This window comes from Pelodiscus sinensis, chromosome 1 (assembly GCF_052426305.1).
Source record: "Pelodiscus sinensis isolate ZL-2025 chromosome 1, ASM5242630v1, whole genome shotgun sequence".
Lineage (NCBI taxonomy): Eukaryota > Metazoa > Chordata > Testudines > Trionychidae > Pelodiscus > Pelodiscus sinensis.
The window spans coordinates 115,907,961-115,932,265 of record NC_143052.1 but is presented as its reverse complement, the minus strand read 5'-3'; the positions used below and the strand labels follow the sequence as shown (position 1 = coordinate 115,932,265).

Sequence of the window (24,305 nt, the reverse complement as noted above, 5' to 3'; positions counted from 1 at the left end):
GGTGAGTAGCCCCACTGATTTACTGTGCCTCATTGTAAGCCTTATAGGATTGAACCTTTATATAAAAATAATGTATTCCTTGAAGTCTAATGTGGGCTTACCAGAGGCATCACATAGTTCTAGGTCAGTGAAACTCCGCTTTCCCCCATGCCCAATGCCTCCCACTGGCATTTACTCCAATACTACGATAACCTGTCTTCAGGTGGGTGGTGACTTCATCCTTCAGCTGGATCACAAAATTTGTTCACCTAAGTCTAGGGAAATCAGATCGAGTCCTCCCCCCAGATGCCCAAAGTGTAACATAAGACAGTGAAACAAAATAAACAACAAATCTGAACCTTCAGCCCAGCTGAGCTCTGGTGCTAATCTATTCTTTTTAGAGCGGGCTTCTGTGGTACCTGTGTTCAAAAGCTCTCAGGGTAGGTACATTTACCCCCCCACCCCCCGCCCCTCATCTGAACGGTCTTGTTCTCTTTTAAACTCCTCTTCCAATAGGATCAGGATATGCAGGTGTCTGTTTGGGGTCGGGGGGAAGAGGAGGCGGCACGTTCACCTGGGCCCAGAACTGCTCCTTAACTCCTTGAAGTCTAATGTGGGATTTATAGACCCTGTCACAGTATATGAATATATATAGGCATTGGTATGTGTGGATAATTTGAAATGTCTATTTCAAAAAATGTATTGTTTTGATATTTTAAACACTTTAAATAATGATTTGATTCCATCAGAATTACGATTGAAAACTACAGGTAGATATCCACCCCCATGTTAAATGAATTAAAATAAGAGGCAAATCTTAAACATAACATTGTTTTAGTAATAAGTGCTTAGCTTGATCGGAAAAACATGCACTCATGAGTCAGTGAGAAATCTGAGTATAGTCCAAATCTTTTAAGTTATATAATGATAATTCTGAGTTTGCTGTATCTCCTGCAAGACCTTTTCATAGTTGCACAAGGTGAAAATTTATGTCTAAGCAATCAGGATAATCAGTTTAGAGATGATGGACTGAGGTATTGATAGTTAAAATCTCTTCCACTCTTTGGATCTCCACAACCTGAGCCCACCTCCTACATCTCTACCAGGCTAAAGTACTATTCAGAACAAAACAAAACAAAATAAAACAAAAAAAAATTAGGTCAATAAATGTAAAAGGCAAAGAATTTAATTCTATAGATACCTACACTTCTGACACACTAAACATTCTTCAAAAATTCCTTAATTATTTATTATTACACATTTTTACTAATATATAGTAGAAATACAAGTAACTCTTCAACAGAGAACTACTATTTGCTACAGGTTAGAGTTGGATTTCTGGTTGCAGGAGGAAAAAGGATAAATGTTACTGGAAAGTTGTCTGGGATGTGAAGATAAACAAAAACAAGTAAGTACCATTTTTTTTTCAGCAAAAATTTCCCAACAAGTATTTTCTGCTTGGAGCTTAACCAAATATCCACTATGAGGAAAGGGAAAATTGATACTATTTAAAAAAGAAGGATCTCTCAGCCATCAACATAAAGAAAATTACTGAACCAGTCTCCTTGAACAAAATATGTAAGTCTGTTCAGAATATCAAACATCTCCTGGCAGGAGAGCTACATTAAAGTAAAACGTCACAATTCAGTGGTTCTGGAGTGCCAGAGACTGTATAAAGATGATCACTAGAATTACTGGTTAGATACATAATGGTTAGGAAGACAATGTGCAGCATACAGTAACATTTTACAGATGGAAAACTATCCACCTATTATTCCTTTCATTTATATGGCCCACTGAGTCCTGTATGCCATTAACTACAGCACATATTCTACTTTAAAAGATTAGTTTCTCTGTCATCATTTTAGTAGTTGCTCCTAAATCCTCATCCACTTGGCTCACAGATTTTGTCTTCACTGAAACTGAACTCTGTATCAACTGAGTCATTAGTAAATGAACTGGTTGCATTGTTCATTAGTGGTGTTAGTTTATTTCAGGGAAAACAACAAGGAGTGTATTGGGTATCCACACTGCTCATGTGGGAGTGGTTTAACTTTTGTTCTCTATCCACAAGGGGACTGTTACAAACAATTTAATGTATGGGTGTCCTTTGGGTACCTATCCCACAATTCCCACTCAGTTTCTAGAAGCAGTGTGTTGTGGGAGCTGAGTCAAGGCCACTGGGGTAGATATCCAGAGGATACTATAAATTAAACTGTGGCATGGTTAAATAAGATGAGCAGCAGTGTGTACTAACTGGCTATTGCACTATTCCTAGGTCTTCTTTGATGTGCAGATACAAAGGATTTTACAAATATTCAGAAGTAATGAGTTTGGGGGGGGGGGAGGAGGGAAGACACAAGGTCACCTCCCTCCCCAGAAAAAAAACAGCAAGCAAATGGTCCATTAGCACGTTATAGACTATCAAAACACGTAGATGGTATCATGAGCTTTCATGGGCACAGCCCACTTCTTCACATGACTGAGTTAGCCTCTCCAGAGTTGCTGCTTGGCTTGTACTGAGCATGCTCAGAAGTATCTGTTGAAGCCACTGCCCTCACTCTGTCCTCCCCCAATTATTGGCAGGTATGGGTCATCTCTGCAAATATTAAAGGGGCCTCTACCAGTTTAATTTCCCTACTATAAGCCAGGCTAGAGTTTCTGCCCTGCAGTGCCTGCCTCATACTGAAGGCAGTCTACTTGAGGTGGCCCCAGAACACAGGAAGACACAGAGCCTTTCACTTCTAAATAATGATCCTAGGCTGTTGTAGGGTCGTGAATGACCAAAAGGGGCTCATGTGAAACAAACTGGTGGTCTTAGTCCATTTATTTAGGGTAGTATCTATATATCAGAGAAAATCTAATTAAAAAACTCTGCATTTTTACTGGCAACCTCATTAGAGAAGCGAAGTAGTGAATTAGCCTGGAGTCTGAAGTTTCCTCTCCAAGCTTGAGTGTTGCTTTATCATGTGGATGTTAGATACTTTTGGGAATTTATTGTCCTTTCCTATCCTCTGCGGGTCTTCAATTCAAGGTTTTGCATTTTTAGTAAAGAGGAAAAAAAAGCCCTGATTTTTATTTCACCTGGATAATTTCCCTTTCCTCTTCAATTTCCACTGCTTAAATTATAGTGCTGGTGATGTTTCCTGTTCTACAATATTTTGCAAGGTTTTTAAAAAAATCCATCCGATCCCAAATCAGATGAATAGTCAAAATCTCAAAAAATTATTTCATTTCAGGTAATTTCAGTGCTTTGTTTTGATCGTTCTGAAACACACTATTTTGATTTTGACTTTTTAAAATTATTTTAAGATTTTTGTTACTATAAATTAACTTAAAATTCTCAATGAAAAGTTGTTTTGAACCAAAACCCAGAGACTTTTGTTCAGAAAATGTTGAAACAGGATGTTTTCACAATTTGAAAACCTTTTTCAACCCAAAATAAATTTGACATCAGGAAATTGTGGAAACCAACGCAAAAAGGTTTGGTTTCTCTAAATCACCACTTTTGATAGAAAACATAATCTCTCAAAAAACTCCCAGACAGCTCTTAGGGTATGTCTACACTACCCCGCTAGTTCGAACTAGCGGGGTAATGTAGGCATACCGCACTTGCAAATGAAGCCCGGGATTTGAATTTCCCGGGCTTCATTTGCATAAGCGGGGAGCCGCCATTTTTAAAACCCCGCTGGTTCGAACCCCGTGCAGCGCGGCTACACGGGGCTCGAACTAGGTAGTTCGGACTAGGCTTCCTATTCCGAACTACCGGTACACCTCGTTCCACCGGTGTACCGGTAGTTCGGAATAGGAAGCCTAGTCCGAACTACCTAGTTTGAGCCCCGTGTAGCCGCGCTGCACGGGGTTCGAACCAGCGGGGTTTTAAAAATGGCGGCTCCTGCTTATGCAAATGAAGCCCGGGAAATTCAAATCCCGGGCTTCATTTGCAAGTGCGGTATGCATACATTACCCCGCTAGTTCGAACTAGGAGGGTAGTGTAGACATACCCTTACAGATTTATTTTTCAGTCTATTTGTTGTCTGTGAGTGGGTTGCCTTATTAAATGAGACCATTGTTCCCCCTCAGAAAAGGAGAAAAGGGTGCAGCAATGGCTGGAGCTCCTATTTTATATAGACTTTGGACAGTTTTGGGATCTGTTAGGCCAAAAACTGGTAGAAGCAATAAAAGCTGTTGTATGGAAAATGGTCACATACATTAAAGAGTTTGCTGGATCCATGCAATAACTGCTTCATGTAGAGATTCAAATCGCTCATTCTTTTGTGTTCAAGATCTGTAAAAGGTAAATGCCACCAGTGGGGAAATCTGAAAGAAAGAACAGGAAGACATTTTATTTCTCCTGAAAAAAAAAATTACAGTTTACTCTACTTTACATAAGAGCAGGAGGAGCTCTTTAAGATTTTGTTCTATTATTTTTATTTTATCTAAAGCAAGGGACTATGATCCAAAGGACAGGGTACTCAGTTTGGACTCGAGATCCAAGTTCTACTCCTTGGTCTGCTAATGACTTCCTATGTGATCTTGGGCAAGAACTTCAGCTTTGTGTCTATTTCAATGTAAAGGCCATATTTTCAAAGGTATTTAGGACATCTAATAGGAACGTATCTGAATCTCTAGACACTACGTCTAACTTTTTTTTGGAAAACTGTACACAAAATGTGCTCCACAATTTGTGTATCTTTTTCCGTTTTTTTTTCCTGGAAGGCTTTTCCAAAATTTGGCCCTTCTACACTGGGCCATATTTTGGAAAAAACTTCTCTTTCTCATGGAATGAGGAAGACAGGGCTTCCAATAGCGCACATCTGCTCTTTCGCTTTTTTTTTGCAGAAGAGCAAATGCGTTCCCTGGACACAGTGCAGTTTTTTCAGGATACCTCTGGTATTGTGAACCCCCCCCCCTACACACACACACAGTCTAAACATGACCTTACATACCAGTAACAGTGGCTCTCTGTTCCCAGCCAATGGGAGCTGCAGGGCGCTGTACATAAAGACACTCAATGTAAACAAACTCTGTCTCAGCTTGTCAGCAGATTACCATGATGGGCCATGTGCCAAAGGTTGCCAGCCACTGGCCTAGTGTAAAGGATTACTACTATTTCTAATAACAATGAATCACAAAAAAGTATCAAAAAATTCTTGCAACATCTCATCAGTATAGCTTTGCTTCTTCCCTTAACCTTATCCCTCCTTTTCGTCAATGTAGATTATAAGCTCTCCAGAAAAAGGTCTGTCTTGTATTAGCTGTTTTTAGTACAGGGCCTCTGACAGTGGGTCCCTGATCCCCATTGTGGCCTCTAGGGGTACCATAAATCAAGTAATATGTGAAATCACAATAAATAATAATAACAATGATTATTGACTGGATTTTTATTAACACTAATTTTACTTCAATAACATTAAACTTTGGTTTAATAATTAAAACAACAACTATCTAGTAATTTTCTATGTCGTGATCCTGTTCCAACTTCAAATTATACAGCTATTGAAGATAACTAATATTTTAAATATCTTTTCGCTTAAGTATGTTACAAAAGCTACCTTTAAATACCTCTCCCTTCTTTACAAGCAAAGCAGGACTCAATCAGCAAGAATGTTAGCTTTCTAACAGTGCACCTCATTGGATTACATTGACCTTGGACAGGAAGGACTATTTCTCTGGCAAGATGAGGGAATATATTGTAGGACTCAGAAGAGCTATCTGTGCTAAATTGCATGTGAAGGGGTTTGAGATATGGATTACTAATATTAAAATGAGATTGTTAAACTAATATTATGCTTTGCATCCTCTCATCTACATGTTTTAGAAGAGCAGAAGTTTTAATTTGATTGTATTAAGTTTCTCAATGCCACTCGAGGCATTTAATAATGACTCATTTCCATTCTCCCCCTCCCCCCTCCTGTGTAACAATGTTTGTCCTAACATCTCAGAAGAGGTCTGAAAGTGTCAGATGAGCAGACTGCCAGCCAGCCAGCAGTCTAGCACAGTAAAATGACACTTGGACAGACTTTTGAAAGCCTGTTGATCAGATCCTTGCTTTGATCAGTCTGTACCTAATTCCAGAGCTCTGCAAAAAGCTGCCGCTGGCTTTTAAAAGGTCAGCCAGATTACAACACACTGAGTTGTAGTTTGCAGCTGTACAGGGGAACACTGGCTAGTTCTGCAGACCAGCTGGTTGTAAAAGCCTATACATGCAAATGGCATTCTCTAGTGAAAAACTGAATGCTTTAAGTTAAACCTAATTACATTACATCTCTATGGAACGATTGTTAGATTTTTCAAAAGCTTTGTTTGCTAGAAAGGGTCATTATATGAAGGGTATATTGATTAAGTTGATACTGAAAGCCTATTGTAGATATTGCAACCGACAGTTTCATAGACTTTTTCATAGACTTTACAGATGGATGCTTATTGATGGATAACTCAATTTTTTTAAGTGCTTTGTCAAGCCTCTTTTAAAATGTGCCTGCTATGGAGCTTTCCCCCACTTCCTGCAAGCATCTAATTTACAGTCCAGTTATCACAGCCTACATTTTTATTTGCTTAAGTAAACTCTTCCATTGAATATATACAATTGAGGAAGGACAAAAAATGACTTTAGAATATTTCTTAACTATATAATACATCTAAAAGTAACTTCTCTCTTTAGTTGCACTCATAAAACTTCTGCACCAAATTCAAATAAGCAATCTGTCTGCTGGTAGTAGATGAAGAACTAAAGTAAATGTCAAAATAATGTACTTCCATTTTGATTATTAATATTTGTATTGCTGTAGAATCTAGACATCCCAACCAAGATCAAGGCTCTACTGTTCTGGGCACTGTAATAGGCAAGATGGACAATGAGTGGGAAGTAAAGCAACTTACCCAAGGTCCTCAGCATATTAACAGCATAGCTAAGAACAGAAATCACATTTCCTGTCATCCTAATGCTCAAACCATGTTCTTTGCCAATGTTGGTCTTCTCAGGTGTACAAACTGAATATAACTTGCAGACATAAAGGATGAACATGGTGAACAAATTTCTACATCTCATGTTGCAGTTTGGAAACAATGGAAAATTTGGTCTTATCAGTATTTACCTGCACCTCTTGTGGACCATGGATTGCCATTTCCAGCTAATGGGAGCTGCAGGAAGGTGTGTCATGGTCCATGCTGCTTCTCGCAGCTCCCATTGGCTGGGAACAGCAATCCATGGCCAACATAAGCAAGCACCTGTATCTGTGGTGGCACAGGTAATTACAGCACTGGTAGATGTATATAAACCTCTTTCAAAGGTCTATGCTCATGCAAAACTTGGATAGAAATAGCTGCTTTTTGCAATTTTATTTTATAAGTCAATAGTCAGAACTTTGAACGGACCAAAAGAGAAACACTGACAAAGACCCACAATCTTGGGAGAAATTTAGATCCCAATTATTGGCTCGCCACCACGGGGGTGAGGGTGGGGATGGGGAAACTACATTGGTGTCTGGTGATTCAGAAGGTCCTAGGACTCCTGGTTGTCCTTACTGTGGCTGCAGCAGCCACAGCTGGACCCCCTACCTGTTTAAATCACTTTTGGAGCCCCACACATCATGCTCCATTCAGTGCTGAGGGGTCTCAGGGGAAGAGCATGGTGCAGTGAGCCCCACATCTTCTACCAAGGGCATGCTCCTTCTGGGAGTACAGGGTCAGACCCGCCAACCTTGCCCAGGGGCCAAGTAATTCTGTTGCCCCCCCCCCCCACCGCCCAATTAGATTATTATAACTGCCCTTCAAATGATAATGGCCCTGATCAGAGAAATGAAAATCCTTTCTTCACCTTTCTCTAGATTTTGGGAAGACAAAATTTGGATGACGACTTTGGCCCACTTACTTTTGGATTTCTCAAGCCCAATTTAGCCTGAGTTTTCCAGTATTTAGAATCAAATAAATAGCTCATCTGTATGGGCAAATATTTGCTTTTTCTTGGGTAGAGACCACAGAGAGAAGGGAATTCCATTGGCTGGGTTAGGAAGACTGATACAGGGACAGCTGCTTTGCATTCAGTGGTGTTTATATTGGTGAGTAACATAATATTTGATGTCACTGACATGCCCAGAATAAATGGCCATGGACAAAGGACATGCTTTTTCCACAAAACACATCATTAAGTTGTAGAATTCATTGGCTTCAGAAGTTCTTGAGGACAAGAACTTACCAAGATTCCAAACAAGATTGGACACGTACACAGAGATCAAGAATATCCAGAATTACCACAATACAAAATTTGGAAGTGATGTTAAATGTCATGCTTCAGGGCATAAGCTGTTCTCTGTTTGAGGTCAGGACCAGACCTCATGTTGGGGGGTGAGAAGAAAGAGTATCCCACATCTGTCTGCGTCAGGGTTGTTACCCCTTCCTGTGAGAAAACTGGTGCTAGCCGCTCTCAGGAACAAGATACTACATTAGACTGACCTTGATCTGGACTGGTATGTAAACTCCTGTGTTGCTATAATAAACGGCTTTTGCTAACAGTTTTGCACAGCACCCAATATAAAATAAATCTGATTCAAGGCCCCATCATGCTCCCAATGAAGTCAGTGACAGTTCTGCTTTTCACTTAAAAAAAAAATCAGGCCCAGTTCTTAACCCATCCCTCCCCCACTCATGCATACCCATTGCTCCAAAAAAAAAAAAAAAAAAGACTCAGTCATTTGTTGCTAAATCAGCCCACTCCCAGAAATAAATCTGCCTGAAAAGTAATGGGTGAAAAAAAGTACATGCTACAGGTGGCTGTGGACAACTAGAATATAGCAAGTTAGGCTGCCACAACAGACTATGATAAATTTTCCCTAGATCCTATGACAGACACGAAAGGTTTGAGTAACTTATAGGCAGAATGTGTGTTGCTAGCAAATATAAACTACCACATATATTCGTCACAATTTTGTTTGTACTTAGTGGGACCCATGCAGAATAACGAGGACTAATGTGTTGTCTTACTCAGGGAGGGCAAGTGATGGAAATTGCTTCTGGAGATGCCTGTGAAGTTTTGAAAATTGTTCAAATGATTTTTCCACGAAGGTGACCACCTGGCTGGTTTGCACCACCTGGACTAAATAGAGCTGCATTGGGGAAAACCAGAAACAGAAATGATTAGAGAGGGGCTTATGAAAAAAAAAAAAAGGGCATACAAAATAGTAGGGAGATTTCCACAAAGAAAAACCTTTTTGAAATGTCGGTCGAAGCACTTGAAAATACAATTTGTAGTTTATAGGCATAGTTATATACAGCAGAACATGTCTGGATGGTATGCAGTTCAAACACTGAGATATCACCTCTGAGTGAGAAAACCACTCTATTCAAGCATACAGTTGTTTTTATCAGGCTCCCTAATTTTGTACTGTGCTTTCCTTATGGGTGCTATAATTAGCTCTTGATTTATTTTTCACTACAGGGCAGGAACTATTCTCCTTAATGGCTCTCCGCTAATAGCTCTCTGCCTGGTTTTATTTCCCTCCAGAATCTCATTGCTTATGGCACCACTGCTCATTCCATGATCTTTTCATTGTAGCACAAGCACATTTTATATAACCGAGGCAGAGGAGCGTGTAAGCTAAACGAAGAATGGTTAAAGATCAAGCGAAAGGAGGGCAAGCGGAGAGTGCAATACATACAGAGTCAGGCTTTTTGCTGAACCCTAAAATGGTTGCTCGGGCAATTGACCTCTCTGCATCCAGCATGTTGGATTCCTGAGGAACACTCTGTGTAGCTGAAGACTTGGCAGAGCCTGTGGCTAGCATCTGTGCGAGCGTATGGATCAGGTTATTGAGTTTGACAGGGAAGCACTCTAAACTTTCCTTTATTTTCCTGAGAAAACAAAACAAAAGGAAGATCAAATGCAAATGCTTCTCTTCACGCATATACTTCTCTTTGCTTGTTTCCTCGTGCCTGCTGCCACAAATGGAAATAAAAACAAACCATAGACAACACAAATACACACATGCTCATCACTGTTGGTTTGCAGCAGCACAATTTACCCAGCAATTGAACCCACTTTGGAGCAGTTATTTCATCAGTCTCCAAAGGCCTAAGGCTGGGTGTGCTTGGAGAGACGAGGCACACACAATGCCTCTGTGCATGCTAAGCACCACCAATTACTACGCCTTTAATAAGTATGCAATATGTGCTTCCTTCAGTTGGCACAGGAGACTGTCCGTGGCATGTCCCCTTTGGATATGTTAAGCTTACAACAACACACTAGTGTCTGTGCTCAGAAGTTTCAGCACCAACACCGCGATTCTCAAAGCTGATTTAGAGATTCACCTATTGGAGTTTGGATTACTAAAACCCCCAGTGGATTTTTAAAATCTCAACCCAGGATCCTATTTACCCTTTGTGTTGCTGCAGAAGCCCCCTATGCTGTCTTTCTCCATTTCATTTCTATGCAAGGTAAGCCAGAACACAGTTTTTGTTTCCTTGAACTTTGGGATCCTTCAGGAGGAATGGCACTGAAGACATAAAAGCATGACCGCTTCTTCAGATCAAATGTAAATTCTGTTTGGAAAATGGCACTTGCAAAATCATATCACACTAGTCCTTGCAGGGGGAGAACCACCACCCCTAAAATTAACTGACTCTATTTTCACTATGATGTTAAGTTCCCTCTCTCTTTCTCTACTTACCCAAGCTTTGGGATCAGCTTTCTGGGATATGCAGGATAGCTGTTGATGTTATGGACTGCCAACCATTCAGGGTTAACTACAGGCAGTCCCTGAGTTACATGGATCCGACTTATGTTGGATCCGTACTTACGAACAGGGCTTTTCTTGCCCCGGAGAACGCGGGCGGCGGGACCGCCCAGACGCACCGAGGTCCCGCCACCCGCGTCCTCCGGGGCGAGAAAAGCTGCTCCACGTCTCCCTGGTCTGCTGGGGGAAACCTCCCAGCAGACCAGGGAGACATGGAGCAAAGCCGCGGAGGACGTGGGCGGCGGGACTGCCCAGACGTGCCGCTGTCCCGCCTCCCAGGTCCTCCGCGTCTCCCTGGTCTGCTGGGGGGGGGGGGGCGCCAGCAGACCAGGGAGACGCGGAGCAAAGCCGCGGAGGACCCGGGTGGGACCGCGGCGCGTCTGGGCGGTTCCGCCGCCCAGTTCCTCCGCGGCTTTGCTCTGCGTCTTCCTGGTCTGCTGGGGGCCCCCCAGCAGACCAGGGAGACACGGAGCAAAGCCGCGGAGGACCCGGGCGGCGGCACCGCGGCGCGTCTCAGTCCCACCACCCGCGTCTTCATGGTCTGCTGGGGGGGGGTGCAGCTAGTGTGCCCCCCCCCAGCAGACCAGGCTTTTGTCGCGGACGCCTGGGGCAGAGCAGCTGGGGCGCTGCTGGTTGGTCCCGCAGCGCCGCTCCTTGGCGCTACTGGAACAACCTGGCAGCACCCCAGCTGCTCTGCCCCAGGCGTCCCCAAGTCAGCCGCTGCTGAAACTGACCAGCGGCTGACTACAGGAAGCCTGAGGCAAAGTTTCTCTGCCCCGGGCTTCCTGGAATCAGCCGTTGATCAGTTTCAGCAGCAGCTGACTTGGGGACACCTGGGGTAGAGCACCTGGGGTGCTGCCGGGTTGGCCCACACAGCGCTGAGGTGCGGCGCTGCAGAGACCTACCCGGCAGCGCCCCAGCTGCTCTGTCCCAGGTGTCCAGATTCAGCTGCTGCTGAAATTGATCAGCGGCTGATTCCAGGAAGCCCGGGGCAGAGAAACTCTGCCTCGGGCTTCCTGTAGTCAGCCGCTGGTCAGTTTCAGCAGCGGCTGAATCTGGACGCCAGTTCCGACTTAAGTACAAATTCGACTTAAGTACAAACCTACAGTCCCTATCTTGTACGTAACCCGGGGACTGCCTGTATACAGCTCCTGACAAAACTGGAAAGAGTCCTACAATTTCCCCAGTTTTAGGTCCCAATTAGGGCTCAAATGTAGGTTTAAATCTACTGCTGGTCAGAAGTACACTTAAGCACATGCTTAACTTGAACCACCAACTCATTTACTTAGGAATTCAGCACATGCTTAAAGGTAAGCATGTGCTAAGGCTGTACTGGGAATAGTCACGCTTTTCTGAATTGAGACCTAAATTTCCATGACTTCTGCCATTCAGGCTGACGACTCACAAATGCAGCCATATCCAAAAGAACAAACCCAGATGCCAAACAAAAAAAAAACCAACCCCCAGTTATGCATGCAGAATTTGCTCAAAGTTCTGTGCAATTTATCATGTAAAAATTAGCCACATTAAACTAAGTAAGGATGCAAAAGTGAAGATACGTATTTTTTCTTAATGTAGTATGACGAAACTAATCTGCCAATAAGGTAAGATAATTATCAACTTAATAAGATTTCCTGAAAGAGGCAAATAACCCATTCTATAAATGAAATAAGTTAGGAGTTTCATTCAAAACAAAGAAATAAATCTTAATTTAGGATATTATGGGACAAATTAATACGTTGCTGATTAATTGTGCCATATCCAAGGCTGTAAAACTTTTTTTTTTAGTTCCTAGGGACAGAGTATTATATATTCAAAATGTAGTTTAATCACTTGATAAATCACTAGAATGTGTTTGGGGTTCTGGAATATGTAGCTCTACCATAATATAGAAAAGCAGCCAGAAAAGTCAGAATACTGTATTACTGAGAGAGAATCATGTTACAGCTAAACACTATTCAGTTTAATCTAACTTGTTTGAAATGTGCCTTTGCTTACAGTGTAAAACCAACTTAGTATTCAGACAGTATCACTGTTGCAGAGCAGCTGATATCAGAGGACTATAATTCAGGCAATTCATCTCTTTAATGGTCTGTTATTCTTTCTATGGGTCCATTAAACCTCTCAAAGTATTTTAACCTGTACCTTGCTAATCACACACCTTTACTTTATATATAAACTGAAAAAAGGGCTTACATTATCAAATACTTAAAAGGGATGCTACCAATGGAAGATATGAAAAACAAATGATACATATATAGAAAAAATACAGAGTCTCGTTTACTCGTTAAAAATGATGTGCTGGAAGGTCTGTTTTGATGTTGTGTTGATGTTTCTGTCTTCTCTGCAACAGGCAAACAAGCTTGTGTTTTCATCAGGCAACTGTCTCTGTGCTGGAGATGCCTTCACTGAAATGTAATCAATGAGGCTCCATGTGATTGCAAGGCTCTGCCTGTACAGATCTATATACTGGGCCATGTAGGGAAAGAGCGCACTGACCTTATATAAAGTGCTAATAAATGTGCAAATGAAACTGAAAAAGAAACAGAGGAGCTGATTTTGGTTCTAGTAATTTTGTAGCTGGCCTACAATTTTCGGTTTCCTCATAACAGCATGCTGTTAGCAGCCAGTTTAGTTTCTGGTTTGCCTTTTACAAAAGCAAACTAAGTTTTTAGTGTAATTCACGTGTGTCAATTTTATGCCTCATAATGGCTGAATTAAATTTGGATTTAATATATGAGTCACAGCATTTCTAAAGAACTGCTAAGCTCCTACGTAAGTCAGGATGCACAGACATCTTAGGCCAGGTGGCTGTTCTCTGAAGTGGAGGACAAAAAGTTTGGCCTATGTCTCTGCAAGTAACGCGGCTATAGCTGGTAGGTACCCTCAAAGCACATAATCATGACTCTGTAGGAGGACATCTGTGAGCTAATTAACATGTGAAGTTCATCCTGGACTCCATGGAGAAATGATAGTTGGGCCTCTGTAGAGGACATGAAAGATGTTGACAGAGCCTATTAGAGAACAACTCATTTTGAAGATTACTTTCAAGTGTAATCAGGCAGTATGGAGAGGAAAAACACACACAACCTGGATCCTCAACATCCCTCAAATGAGTTGTGTGTTTGAATTGCTGTGTCGTATCAGAGATCGGGTCTTGAGTGTTCTCCCAACTCCCAGCAGCAATGCTACAGTTGTCCCTATAAATCTTCTGGGACAGCAGCAAGCCTGATAGGCCCTGTGAGTGGAAAAGAAAAAGGAAGGATGCACATGTGCGCATGTTGAGGAGAAAACTCATCCGCAAGTTCTCTCAACTAGCCTCAGCCACTCCGCTCATCCTGTCAATTCTGCTGCTTCACCCTTTCCTTATTTGGCCCCACCAGTTGAGAATCAGCCTGTCAGGTGCAGAGCCACCGTAGCCTCTTATGAACATGGAACCACGGGACAGAAACTGACTCAGTTTTAGTAGAGCCCACTAGAAAGAAAAATAGAGTTAATCCATTATCCAAAGAGCACATATAGGATCTTAGGGTACGTCTAGACAGCGAGGCTATTTTGGGATACCAGAGGTTCCCAAAATGGCTACCCTGTGTCTTTTAAACACGCCCGTTATTTTGAAATATTTTTTGAAATAATAGGTATGTTATTCCAACATCTCAGTAAACCTTGTTCAGTGAGGGACAAGGGATGTCTCAAAATAGCACGCTAATTCAAAATTTGGCACCGTGTAGATGAGCCATATTTTGAAAAAAGCTATTTTGAAATACAATCAAAAGAAGATATGAAATGTGCATAGCGCAAATTGTGTATCTTATTTCAAGTTTAGCGTGCTGTGTAGACACACCCTTAGTCAGGAATCCATTGAGGGCTATCGTCATCCTGCTGTCCAGGGCCTATAGGGGCATGTTGACACTGGAGAGTTATTTCGAAACAACTCTCCTTATTTCGAAGTAACAAGGTGAGCATCCATACCACCAAGCTTGTTATTTCTAAATAATGGGCTTTTTATTACAAAATAATAACTCCTGCTTGTGATGAGGAATAAGCTTATTTCAAAATAGTTATTTCAGGAGTTATTTCGAAATAACTTATTTTGAAATAACTTGGTAGTATAGACATAGCCTAGTATAGCAGAGACTATCAATAGAGTGAAGGATTCTCTATGCCCTGACCTTCTCTGTGTAGCCTGTCATATTATAGTGGAGGCAGCTTCACAGGGGAGAGTAAGAAGTTTGTCTTAGTGTCTTTGCAGTTCACACAATGTGACCATTACCTGTGGTTGTAAATCATCTGCAAGCATACTCTCTTCACTCAGTGCACAGTCAACCTGTGGAACTCCTTGCCAGGGGATGTGGTGAAGGCTAGAACTTTAACAAGGTTCAAAAAAGAGCTAGATAGATTCATGGTGGTTAGGTCCATCAATGGCTATTAGCCAGGATGGGTAGGAATGGTGTCCCTAGCCTCTATTTCTCTGGAGGTGGGTGACAGGGGAGGGATCACATAAGGATTATGTGTTGTGTTCCCTCCCTCTGGGGCATCTGGCATTGGCCACTGCCAGCAGACAGGATACTGGGCTAGATGGACCTTTGGTCTGTCCCACTGTGACCATTCTTATGAGATGGCAGTGTTGTCTGTGCCCTTGCAGATGTCATGAGCCTCCACTAGTGTTTTAGCTAGCTGGGGGAAGCGGTTGCTGAGAGATAAGTTGCCAGTTCCTCATGGCAGGAGATTTGTGTTAGGAGAGTGGTCTAGTTTTGTGGCAGTTGGTATTGTGGTTTGGAATCTACACGCCTGACCTATGCTATGATAGGCACATAATAAATTATTCTGTGATAAATAAAATGAACAGATACATCAGCTAACACCTCGTTAACATCTCCCCTGCTGTCAAGCTTTTGAAGATGTGCATTACTAATTTTCTGGTAATCCTCCGTGCAGCTCTTATTCATTGGCAAGAGCAGTGGGGCTCCTTGTGTACTGCAAAGAATTTTAACTCTTCAGTCATAGCAAGGAACCAGTTTTAATCCATTTTTAAAAACCAGACTAACTGTAAAAGCATTTTAAGAACACTTAAAAATGTCACACAACATCAAGGTGACACTTTGTAGCAAACCAAGCCAGGAGATCTACTTCCAGGAGTAGGAAGGATTCCCTGTTATGTGGATAACATGTTTTCTCAGTAGATAAGAAATGGGGAAGGGGAAGTGATCAAACTGAGTTTCAAGGCTTAAACTGAGTTTAGGGCAGGGATGCATGATAGACAATTGTTTCATATAGTGGTGGTCTCACAGAAGTGGAAATCTAATGCAGAAACTCTTGATTAAATTTCAAATGCCACTATGTTTATCAATGATACAGAAGATTACAAAAATCTGTAGTCTGGGAAACATGCTACTGCTGATCAGCTCGTTATAGTGCAGTGACCCAATGCTAGGGATCATAAACTGTCTTCAAAGGAAAATGATGTACAGATGCTAACAGAGATTACAGAACGGGTCTTCAATGAAGAACCAGAGCAGTATCAATTCCTAAAACAAAGAATGCTTTATGGTTCTAAAAGTTTAGAGATCAGCCTCTAATAGCATTGGTCTATTAGCTCAAAATATGAAAGGGCAAGCCAATTAGCCTAACAAATGGAATATCCATCCCAAGAATATTTAGGATAGGGTTAGTCCTAGGGTTAGACGTTATAGTTTGAGTTATTCTTAAATAACAACACATATATGGTGTTGTTGACAAAGCTGAACAGTTCAGGTAACTAGTAAAAAAGTGACTTTATATTGAAATAACACCATTATACTGTACTGACTGCTGTTAAAAAAAAAAAGGCCAACTTTGCCAACTGCTACGCTTATCATGGTATCTGAGAAGTCACAATATTGCCCCATACTTATAGCAGGAAATAACTGTTTGTTGGCATGTTGATTTTTTTAATGACAATTGTATCTGATATTGGGATGGTCACAAGGTGTTCCTGCTCTACAGGAAAAGATGTAGGACAATTACTTTGCTCTACTACATTTAATATATATAAGGGTAGAAGACAGTCTCTCCCTCAGGCTCCGGGGTTGCACAGCACTCCTCCTTGGGATCTGTGATATCTTGAGATCTCCTCTCTGTGAGGTGAGTTTTTGTCCATGAGCACCTCCTTACAACTGAGCCCTGATGGCCTTTTACCAGGCTTGGGAGCTCATTATTTAATGAAGTGCCTTGATAAGCCAGCTCCCCTTAAATTAGCTTGTAATGAGTAATCTAGGCCTGGACTCCTTTTAAAAGGATCAGCAACCATGTAACATACCTTCCTCATCCCCTCAGTGCCAATCTATACCAAAAGGTAGGTTTAATAATGGCCAGTGTTTGGTCATGTTTTCTAGTCAGGTGGGAACTGTCTGTTCAGCAGCAGCCAGCAAATCCCCTAAATCTCTGACAGTGTTTTTGTCTTCCTCAGTAAAACATGATGTTTACGAGACTTGGGTGTCACCACGGTTCTCTGCTGCCTGCTTCTGCAATTCCAGGATTTCAACCTGGTTTCTATCAGCAATAGCAGCCTTTCCCTGCATTTCCCTTCAGTCCATTACTGTAGAGAACTGTTGTGTATCTGGTGGTGCTCCTGCCAGACCTGTGGCCTCTGTCATTCATGTGATCTTAGGGTATGTCTACTCTGCAATGCAAGTCCAAGGTTAGAAGAACGCAAGTTAGCAGACCCTGGGTTTTTTAGCCGATGACTCAAGCATCTACACTTATTTGTCAACCCAGGGTTAGGAATCACTGAACTGTGGATCCCAGACTGAAGCTCCAGCATCTACACTGTATTATGTTGGGTTAAATCCAACTACCCATATCTCGGACCTCCTAGCACCCTCCCAAAAGGAGGCTGCAGTGTGTGAAAACCTGACTGCCCACCAAACTTGACTGCTCAGAGGACAAAGAAAATTGGCCCATGGGATTGTGGGATACTTTTGATGGACTTGCTGAGGATGAATCCAGGGAGGCTGTGTCTCCAGGGCACAGCAAAATGGCTTGAACTCTGGGTTGTGGCTTAACTCAGACTGTTAAGTCCCATGGAAACCTGGGACACTGGGTCTGAACCCTCAATTACAGCAATTTGTATGTAGATGGAAGGGGAAGTAGGCTTGAGCCAAGCTGGAACCCTGGGCTTATACTCCAGGGTAAATATAGCCTTAGATACAGGCAGTCCCCGGGTTACGTACAAGATAGGGACTGTAGGTTTGTTCTTAAGTTGAATCTGTATGTAAGTCGGAACTGGCGTCCAGATTCAGCCGCTGCTGAAACTGACCGCCAGTTCTGACTTACATACAGATTCAACTTAAGAACCCCAAGCTTCCCCAAGTCAGCTGCTGCTGAAACTGATCAGCGCTGATTCCAGGAAGCCTGGGGCAGAGCAACTCTGCCTGGGGCTTCCTGTAGTCAGCGCTGGTCAGTTTCAGCAGCGGCTGACTTGGGGACGCCTGGGGCAGAGCAGCTGGGGTGCTGCTGGGTTGCTCCAGTAGCACCGCTCCTCGGCGCTACTGGACCAACCCAGCAGCACCCCAGCTGCTCTGCCCCAGGCGTCCTGATTCAGCCACTGCTGAAACTGACCAGCAGCGGCTGAATCAGGACGCCTGGGGCAGAGCAGCTGGGGTGCTGCAGGGTTGGTCCAGTAGTGCCCAGAGCGGGTGCTGCAGGACCAATCGGCAGCGCCCCAGCTGCTCTGCTCCAGGGTCCAAAACAAAAGCCTGGTCTGCTGGGGGGGCGCACACTATCCGCGCCCCTCCCCCAGCAGACCAGGGACACGGGGAGCAGAGCAGCGCGGCAGCGGGGTGCCTCGCCTCTGAGGCTTTGCTCTGGCAAAGTCTCAGAGGCGCGGGACCCCCCCCCCCCCCCCGCGGCTGCGGCTTCAGTCCCGGTGCCTGTGGTCTGCTGGGGACGGTCCCCAGCAGACCACAGGCACCTGGTCTCAAGCGGCAGCAGCGGCGGTTCCTGCGCTCCTGAGGCTTTGCTCTGGCAAAGCCTCAGAAGCGCGGGAACCTGCCCGGTGCTCCTGGTCTGCTGGAGACGGTCTCCAGCAGACCAGGGGCACCGGAGCAGCTTACGAACGGGGCTTTCTCGCCCCGGAGCTCGCAGGTAGCAATCCGCTACCTCGACCTCCGGGGCAAGAGCCCCGTTCGTAAGTGTGGATCCGACGTAGGTCGGATCCGCGTAAGTCGGGGACTGCCTGTATAGCTGAGTCTTTTATTAGGGAATCGATTGTTCCTCTTGGAGGGCTTTTCTGGAGTCCTTACAGGACAATCCATCCCTCTGTGGCAATACAAGTCTCCCAGTAATCTATTTCTGTACTCACCTGTATCTGCACAGGGTTCAACACCCTGGTCCTGCACTCCTAAGTCAGTTCCCTCTCCCCAGCTTCTTTTCCTGGGTTCATACAGCTAATCCCTGAATGTTCAGTTCTTGGAATTTAGTCTGCAGCTCTTTTTCCTTCAAGGCAACATGCTGCTCCAAGGCAGACTTGACATTCTCTAGCCCCCAACTTCTCCATTGCTGTGCTTAGGAAGAGAAAGGATCGATCAATCGCTCTCTCTCTCTCTCTCTTTCTCTCTCTGGTGATAGACGGGAGAAATTGGAATAACTACTTGGTCTGGAGAGAAAATGTCTGTTAGGTTGCAAACCTCTTTCTCGAAGTTTAACCTGAAGTCAAAACTTTTAGCAGAGCAACATGTTTCTATGCACCCATTCTTCCTGCAACCAAAACCAGGGGACACCTCATTTTCTTGCCTGCAAACTTGTTCCCCACTTCTTTATTCAGACTTCACGGCAGCCAGCAGTTTGTGGCAGGATGTCTTTGCCATCCTGGCTCTCCTCAGTTTCTCTGTAAGTGGGGCCAGCTTTACAATCATTGTTTTTACATAAGCACGCCCCACTTCCTCTCAGTCAGTACATAGAGTTGGCTGAGCACTGTACCTTCTTCCATGTTGGTGTCAATGACAACTGATTCTTTACCACTGTAGAACTCAGACATTCCCCTTTTTCCAAATGGAATTGAACTCTAACAGCTCTGGTTGCCCTCTGTTCACTGATATAGGGGGATGTCACGGCCAAAGAAGGTGTTTACACTGTGCTGCATGATCATTCTTCTTTAATGGGAAGCCTAAGTGCTAGAACTACAGGTGTGGGTGGAAGAGTACTGCAGCACCCCTTGGTTTGAAGTAGTTTCCATTCTATACAGAGTTTTCAGTTTGGTTCAAAAGCTTCCAGCACCCCCACTATAAAAAGTGTTCCAGCACCCCTATGGTAAATGGTCTCAGAATCCCACTTCTCAAATCACTTGGCAAAAGCTGTGCCTACTCGTTATCACTACTTTGCTGAGCTAGTGCTGCCGGCACTATCTGCCTCACTTTCCTTTCTCTCAGGGCCCCACAAGAGTTCTACACACTCTGAGGGGATGTAAGTGCATTCCCCGGAGGGGTTTCTATTTTATTAAATGGGAATAAACTTGAAATACAATATTTCCCATTGGGCCCATGGTTTGCACCACTTCCTTCTTGGGCTCTGGGAGCTCCTCTCCCTCAGAAGAGATTCTTTCTGGGAGCATCTCTTGACAGTTTAGTCCTGGTAGCCTTGTATGAGGCTCAGGTGTTCATTATTCAAGTACCTGCTTAGATTGGCTCATTCCATTTACATTAGCTCTCCCAGGATAGTCTTACCATGGAGGCCCCTTCTAAAAGTAGCCAGCAAGCCTGTAACTGGTCATGTCTAAAAATAACAAACATTTATTGAAGTAGTTCAGAAAATAAAGACAAAGCAACATATGGAGTCAAGAGGCTGTGGCTAGACAGACTAGGAGATAGAGTATGCTATCTATAGAGTATACACTTTGGCTGCATGGGGTGTGATTGCAGCTCCTGTACATATACTCAAAACTAGTTTTAATCTAACCAGCTCTGGCATGAGAGCACCGAGCTGCAGCAGCCCTGGTTTCAGTGCCCAACTCAAGTAATTACTCATATTTCTAGGTGGGCTTATATAGTCCTACACAGAAGCCCATGTTGACACGTGGTCTCTGACATTAGGTTAGCAACCCACGATTGTAGTATGGCCTTAGCCTGAGAGAGTGAGGACTTTGGATCTCTTCCTTTGACTTGCTAAGTGATTCTAGACAAATCACTTGACCTATGTCAAAAAAGGTTAGAATAATACTTAACTACCACTGTTTCCCTCTAAGTTTTCACTGAGGGCTCATCACCAGCTGCACAGGATGTTATGAAAAAAAAAAGTTGGTGAAATACTTCGAGAGCCTTGTTTAAAGCATTATTATTATCACTATACAATGACTAGAAATAATATACCCATAATATATTGCTATCAAACTACAGAACCAGAAGTTTCCATGGTTGGATTCCCATGCTGATTCTGATCTTTCATACAAGGGCAGTAAAGAGCAGTCGAAGAAATCTGTTGGTGAAGCAGCAGTGTTGGACCAATGTAATCAGCACTGTGCTGCCTGTTCTCATAAGCCATAGCATGAGGCACAAGGGACCATACTGAAAGTGTTCAGCACTACGGGGATTTGAGGCTTCACAACACCTAAGAGGCAGAATAAGGCTAGTCATAAGTTTAATCGGGACTAGGAACAGATCTTGGTAGCCTGTCCACATTAAAATTTACAAACATGTTAGTCAAAAACATCAATGTGCTAAATGAACCAGGAATAGAAACTAACATATGGACAAAGAGACAATGAGTTAACTGGTTCCATGAAGTGTATTTAAACTGATTAAATGAGAGCATTTTCTTGGAGTAACACATACAGACAGCGCAAACAAACCTCATTTACATTAAAAGAAAGAAAACATGCACTTGAGCAAAATTGTACATTTCTCCAGGGTTTTAAGATCTTGTTTGACAATAACTCTAACAATCAGGCATTTGTTTCAAGGCACTGGAAGCATACAGCTGTACTCTGAGGAAATCATTAAGAGATCTTTTCCCTGTTTGATGCATGGATGTAACTTATCATTACTATTAATAAGGTTTGTTTTTACCTTGAGCTTGCCATATCCAAGGCTGTAGCTCAACAATACTTTAAATTGTGAGGGAATGAGAATGAGTAGGGATTAGAGAAGATGGGATCAACATTTATCTTAAATTAAAAACAAATGAAACTGGGTAATCAAAGGGTAAGGAGGAAATAAGGAAAACCTAGGGGTGAAAAGGAGGAGTTGGGGATGCTGCTGTGTTCTAAAATACCGTATTTTCCGGCGTATAGGGCGACTGGGTGTATAAGACGACCCCCTATCTTTTTAATTAAAAGATAGGGTTTCATCTTATACCCCAGCGCCCTTCCGCCTCCTTTGCTCCCGGTGTCCCTGGTCTGCTGGAGATGGTCCCCAGCAGACCAGAGGCACCGGGAGCAAAGCCGCCAGGAGCGCCTGGGCTCCCCCCGCCGGAGCCCCTCCGCGGCTTTGAAAGCCTCGGGGGAAGCCGGCGGCTGGGCATCCCAGGCGCGCATGGGCTGCCCGCCCGCCGGAGCCCCTCCGCGGCTTTGAAAGCCTCGGGGGAAGCCGGCGGGGGGGCATCCCAGGCGCGCATGGGCTGCCCCCCCTCCGGAGCCCCGCGGAGGGGCTCCGGAGGGGGGGCAGCCCATGCGCGCCTGGGATGCCCCCCCGCCGGCTTCCCCCGAGGCTTTCAAAGCCGCGGAGGGGCTCCGGCGGCGGGGCATCCGGCGTACAAGACGACCCCCGATTTTTGGGGGATGTTTTTTAACTTCAGAGGTCGTCTTGTACGCCGGAATATACGGTAATAGAATAATTTAGTTTTGAAAGTTCCTAACTACTCTTACCCAAAGGTTTCGTATCATTGTCCAAACCTTTCTCTATTTTGAGTGGCTGTACTGCTTTCAAGTTCTATTCTTGACATATCATAAAAGCCTGAGCAACACAGTTCAAATTGCCATCAAGGTGCAGGTCTAGATAATGCCAGAAAGAGTTAAGAGGAGTTGTGCTTTTGACTGGATTGCTTGGGTTCAGGCCCATCTCTCATTTATGAAAAGTTTAATATTGTTTTGCTTGTACTCAAAGGTGCTGGGCAATATTCTGGGGTCCTCTTTTCTCAGGAGCTGGTATAGTGCAGGCTGGGACTGTGTAAGCTTTCCCCAGCTGGGCCTCTACAAGACCACTTGGTCCATGCTTGGCCTCTCTATAGAGACTATCAATAAAGGCACCAACTGCAGTGGAGATTTCTGTGTGATGGATGCTTGTCCACAAAAAACAGGATTGAGAACATCAAACTTGTATTGTATAGGCTGCTAAACTGCCATTAATCTTCAGTCATCGATCTCAGATGAATCCAAACAGTGAGATAGAAATAAAACTTCATATTATGCAAATGCCAATCAAGCAGCAAAATGATTATTAATAATACTAAACTCTTATATAGTGTTTTTCATCTGTAGATTTCAAAAAGCATGAGAAAATATCATTAGCTCCATTTTACAGATGGAGCAATTGAGGCATGGAGAGGTGAAGTGTCTTACCCAAGATCACCCAACAAAGCCAGGAATAGAAGTGAGATCTCCTGCTTTAGCAACAAGGCCATATTGCTTCCTAATGTTTTCAAAATCATATTACAAAAACCAACACAAAAAGCACATTCTTCATGGAACTCAAGCAGCACTTTGAACAAGATGACTCAAAGATTCACTGGAAGCTTTTGCAGTCCAAACCCTATAGCATTGTCACAGTATATTAGAGCAAAGCTGACAAGAAATATACCAGCGCAGTTACAATATGCAAACTGAGCAACAAACTGCAAGCAACATAAGCAATGAAAATAAGTTGGGTCTGAACAACTCTTTTCATAATTTAAGTGATATGCATAATGAGAGGGTTTGTTTGTGCATTTATGTTTGGAGACAAGTTAACCCTTTGTGCAATTTTTTTATTTCAATTGACTGACTCCATAGGAAATTACGCCTATGATTTTTTAATTTGCAAGTGTCTCTAAGCAAAAAAGAGAACATACATGTTATCTGTGCTTTTAGTGGTATTTAGTAGTGTGTGTGTGTTCCTCCTCTTGAGGTGTTTTATGTTCTCCCCCATTTGGGGTTTTGCATTTTACATGTGTGTGTGTGTGTGTGTATGTGTGAGAGAGAGAGGGAGGGGGAGGGAAGGGATACAATATTTGTAATAAAATAATAATAATAATAAAAGATTTCTGAATTCTCTTCTGTTTTTTACCTGGTAAAATGGCTGGTGGCTTGGAGTTCTGAGTCCTGTGGACGAAGGTTATCATACACATACTTCAGATCCTGGATACTATTCAGCTCAGGCAACCCTGCATGCAGCATCTATGAACATATAGGATTGATCCAATAAATCCATTGAAAATAATTGAAATGGAACACGGCTAGTTAGAAAAAAAATGGAGTTACAGGGAAAGAACTCTCCCTATTTATAAATTACAAGCCTCTCCTAATTTGGGACGTTTGTGACTCAATATAACATCCTGATTGGGCGAATGAAATGCAATTGTAACTTCTTCACATTGATGCACTAGAAAAGGGCATATTCAAATGGATTCTGGACCTCAGGAATCTGATAC

General features: G+C 43.2%; 1 protein-coding gene across 1 annotated transcript in view; it reads right to left on the bottom strand.

Annotated features, from left to right (window-relative positions):
* PIK3C2G (phosphatidylinositol-4-phosphate 3-kinase catalytic subunit type 2 gamma) overlaps positions 1-24,305 on the bottom strand; it is a 296,240-nt gene that overhangs the window by 53,211 nt on the left and 218,724 nt on the right. Inside the window, exons 26-29 of the mRNA XM_075897746.2 lie at positions 23,942-24,051; positions 9,636-9,828; positions 8,962-9,083; positions 4,191-4,299 (exon numbers count right to left, since the gene is read on the bottom strand). Coding sequence (XP_075753861.2) covers positions 4,191-4,299; positions 8,962-9,083; positions 9,636-9,828; positions 23,942-24,051 — 534 coding nt within the window. The remainder of the gene's footprint in view (positions 1-4,190; positions 4,300-8,961; positions 9,084-9,635; positions 9,829-23,941; positions 24,052-24,305) is intronic.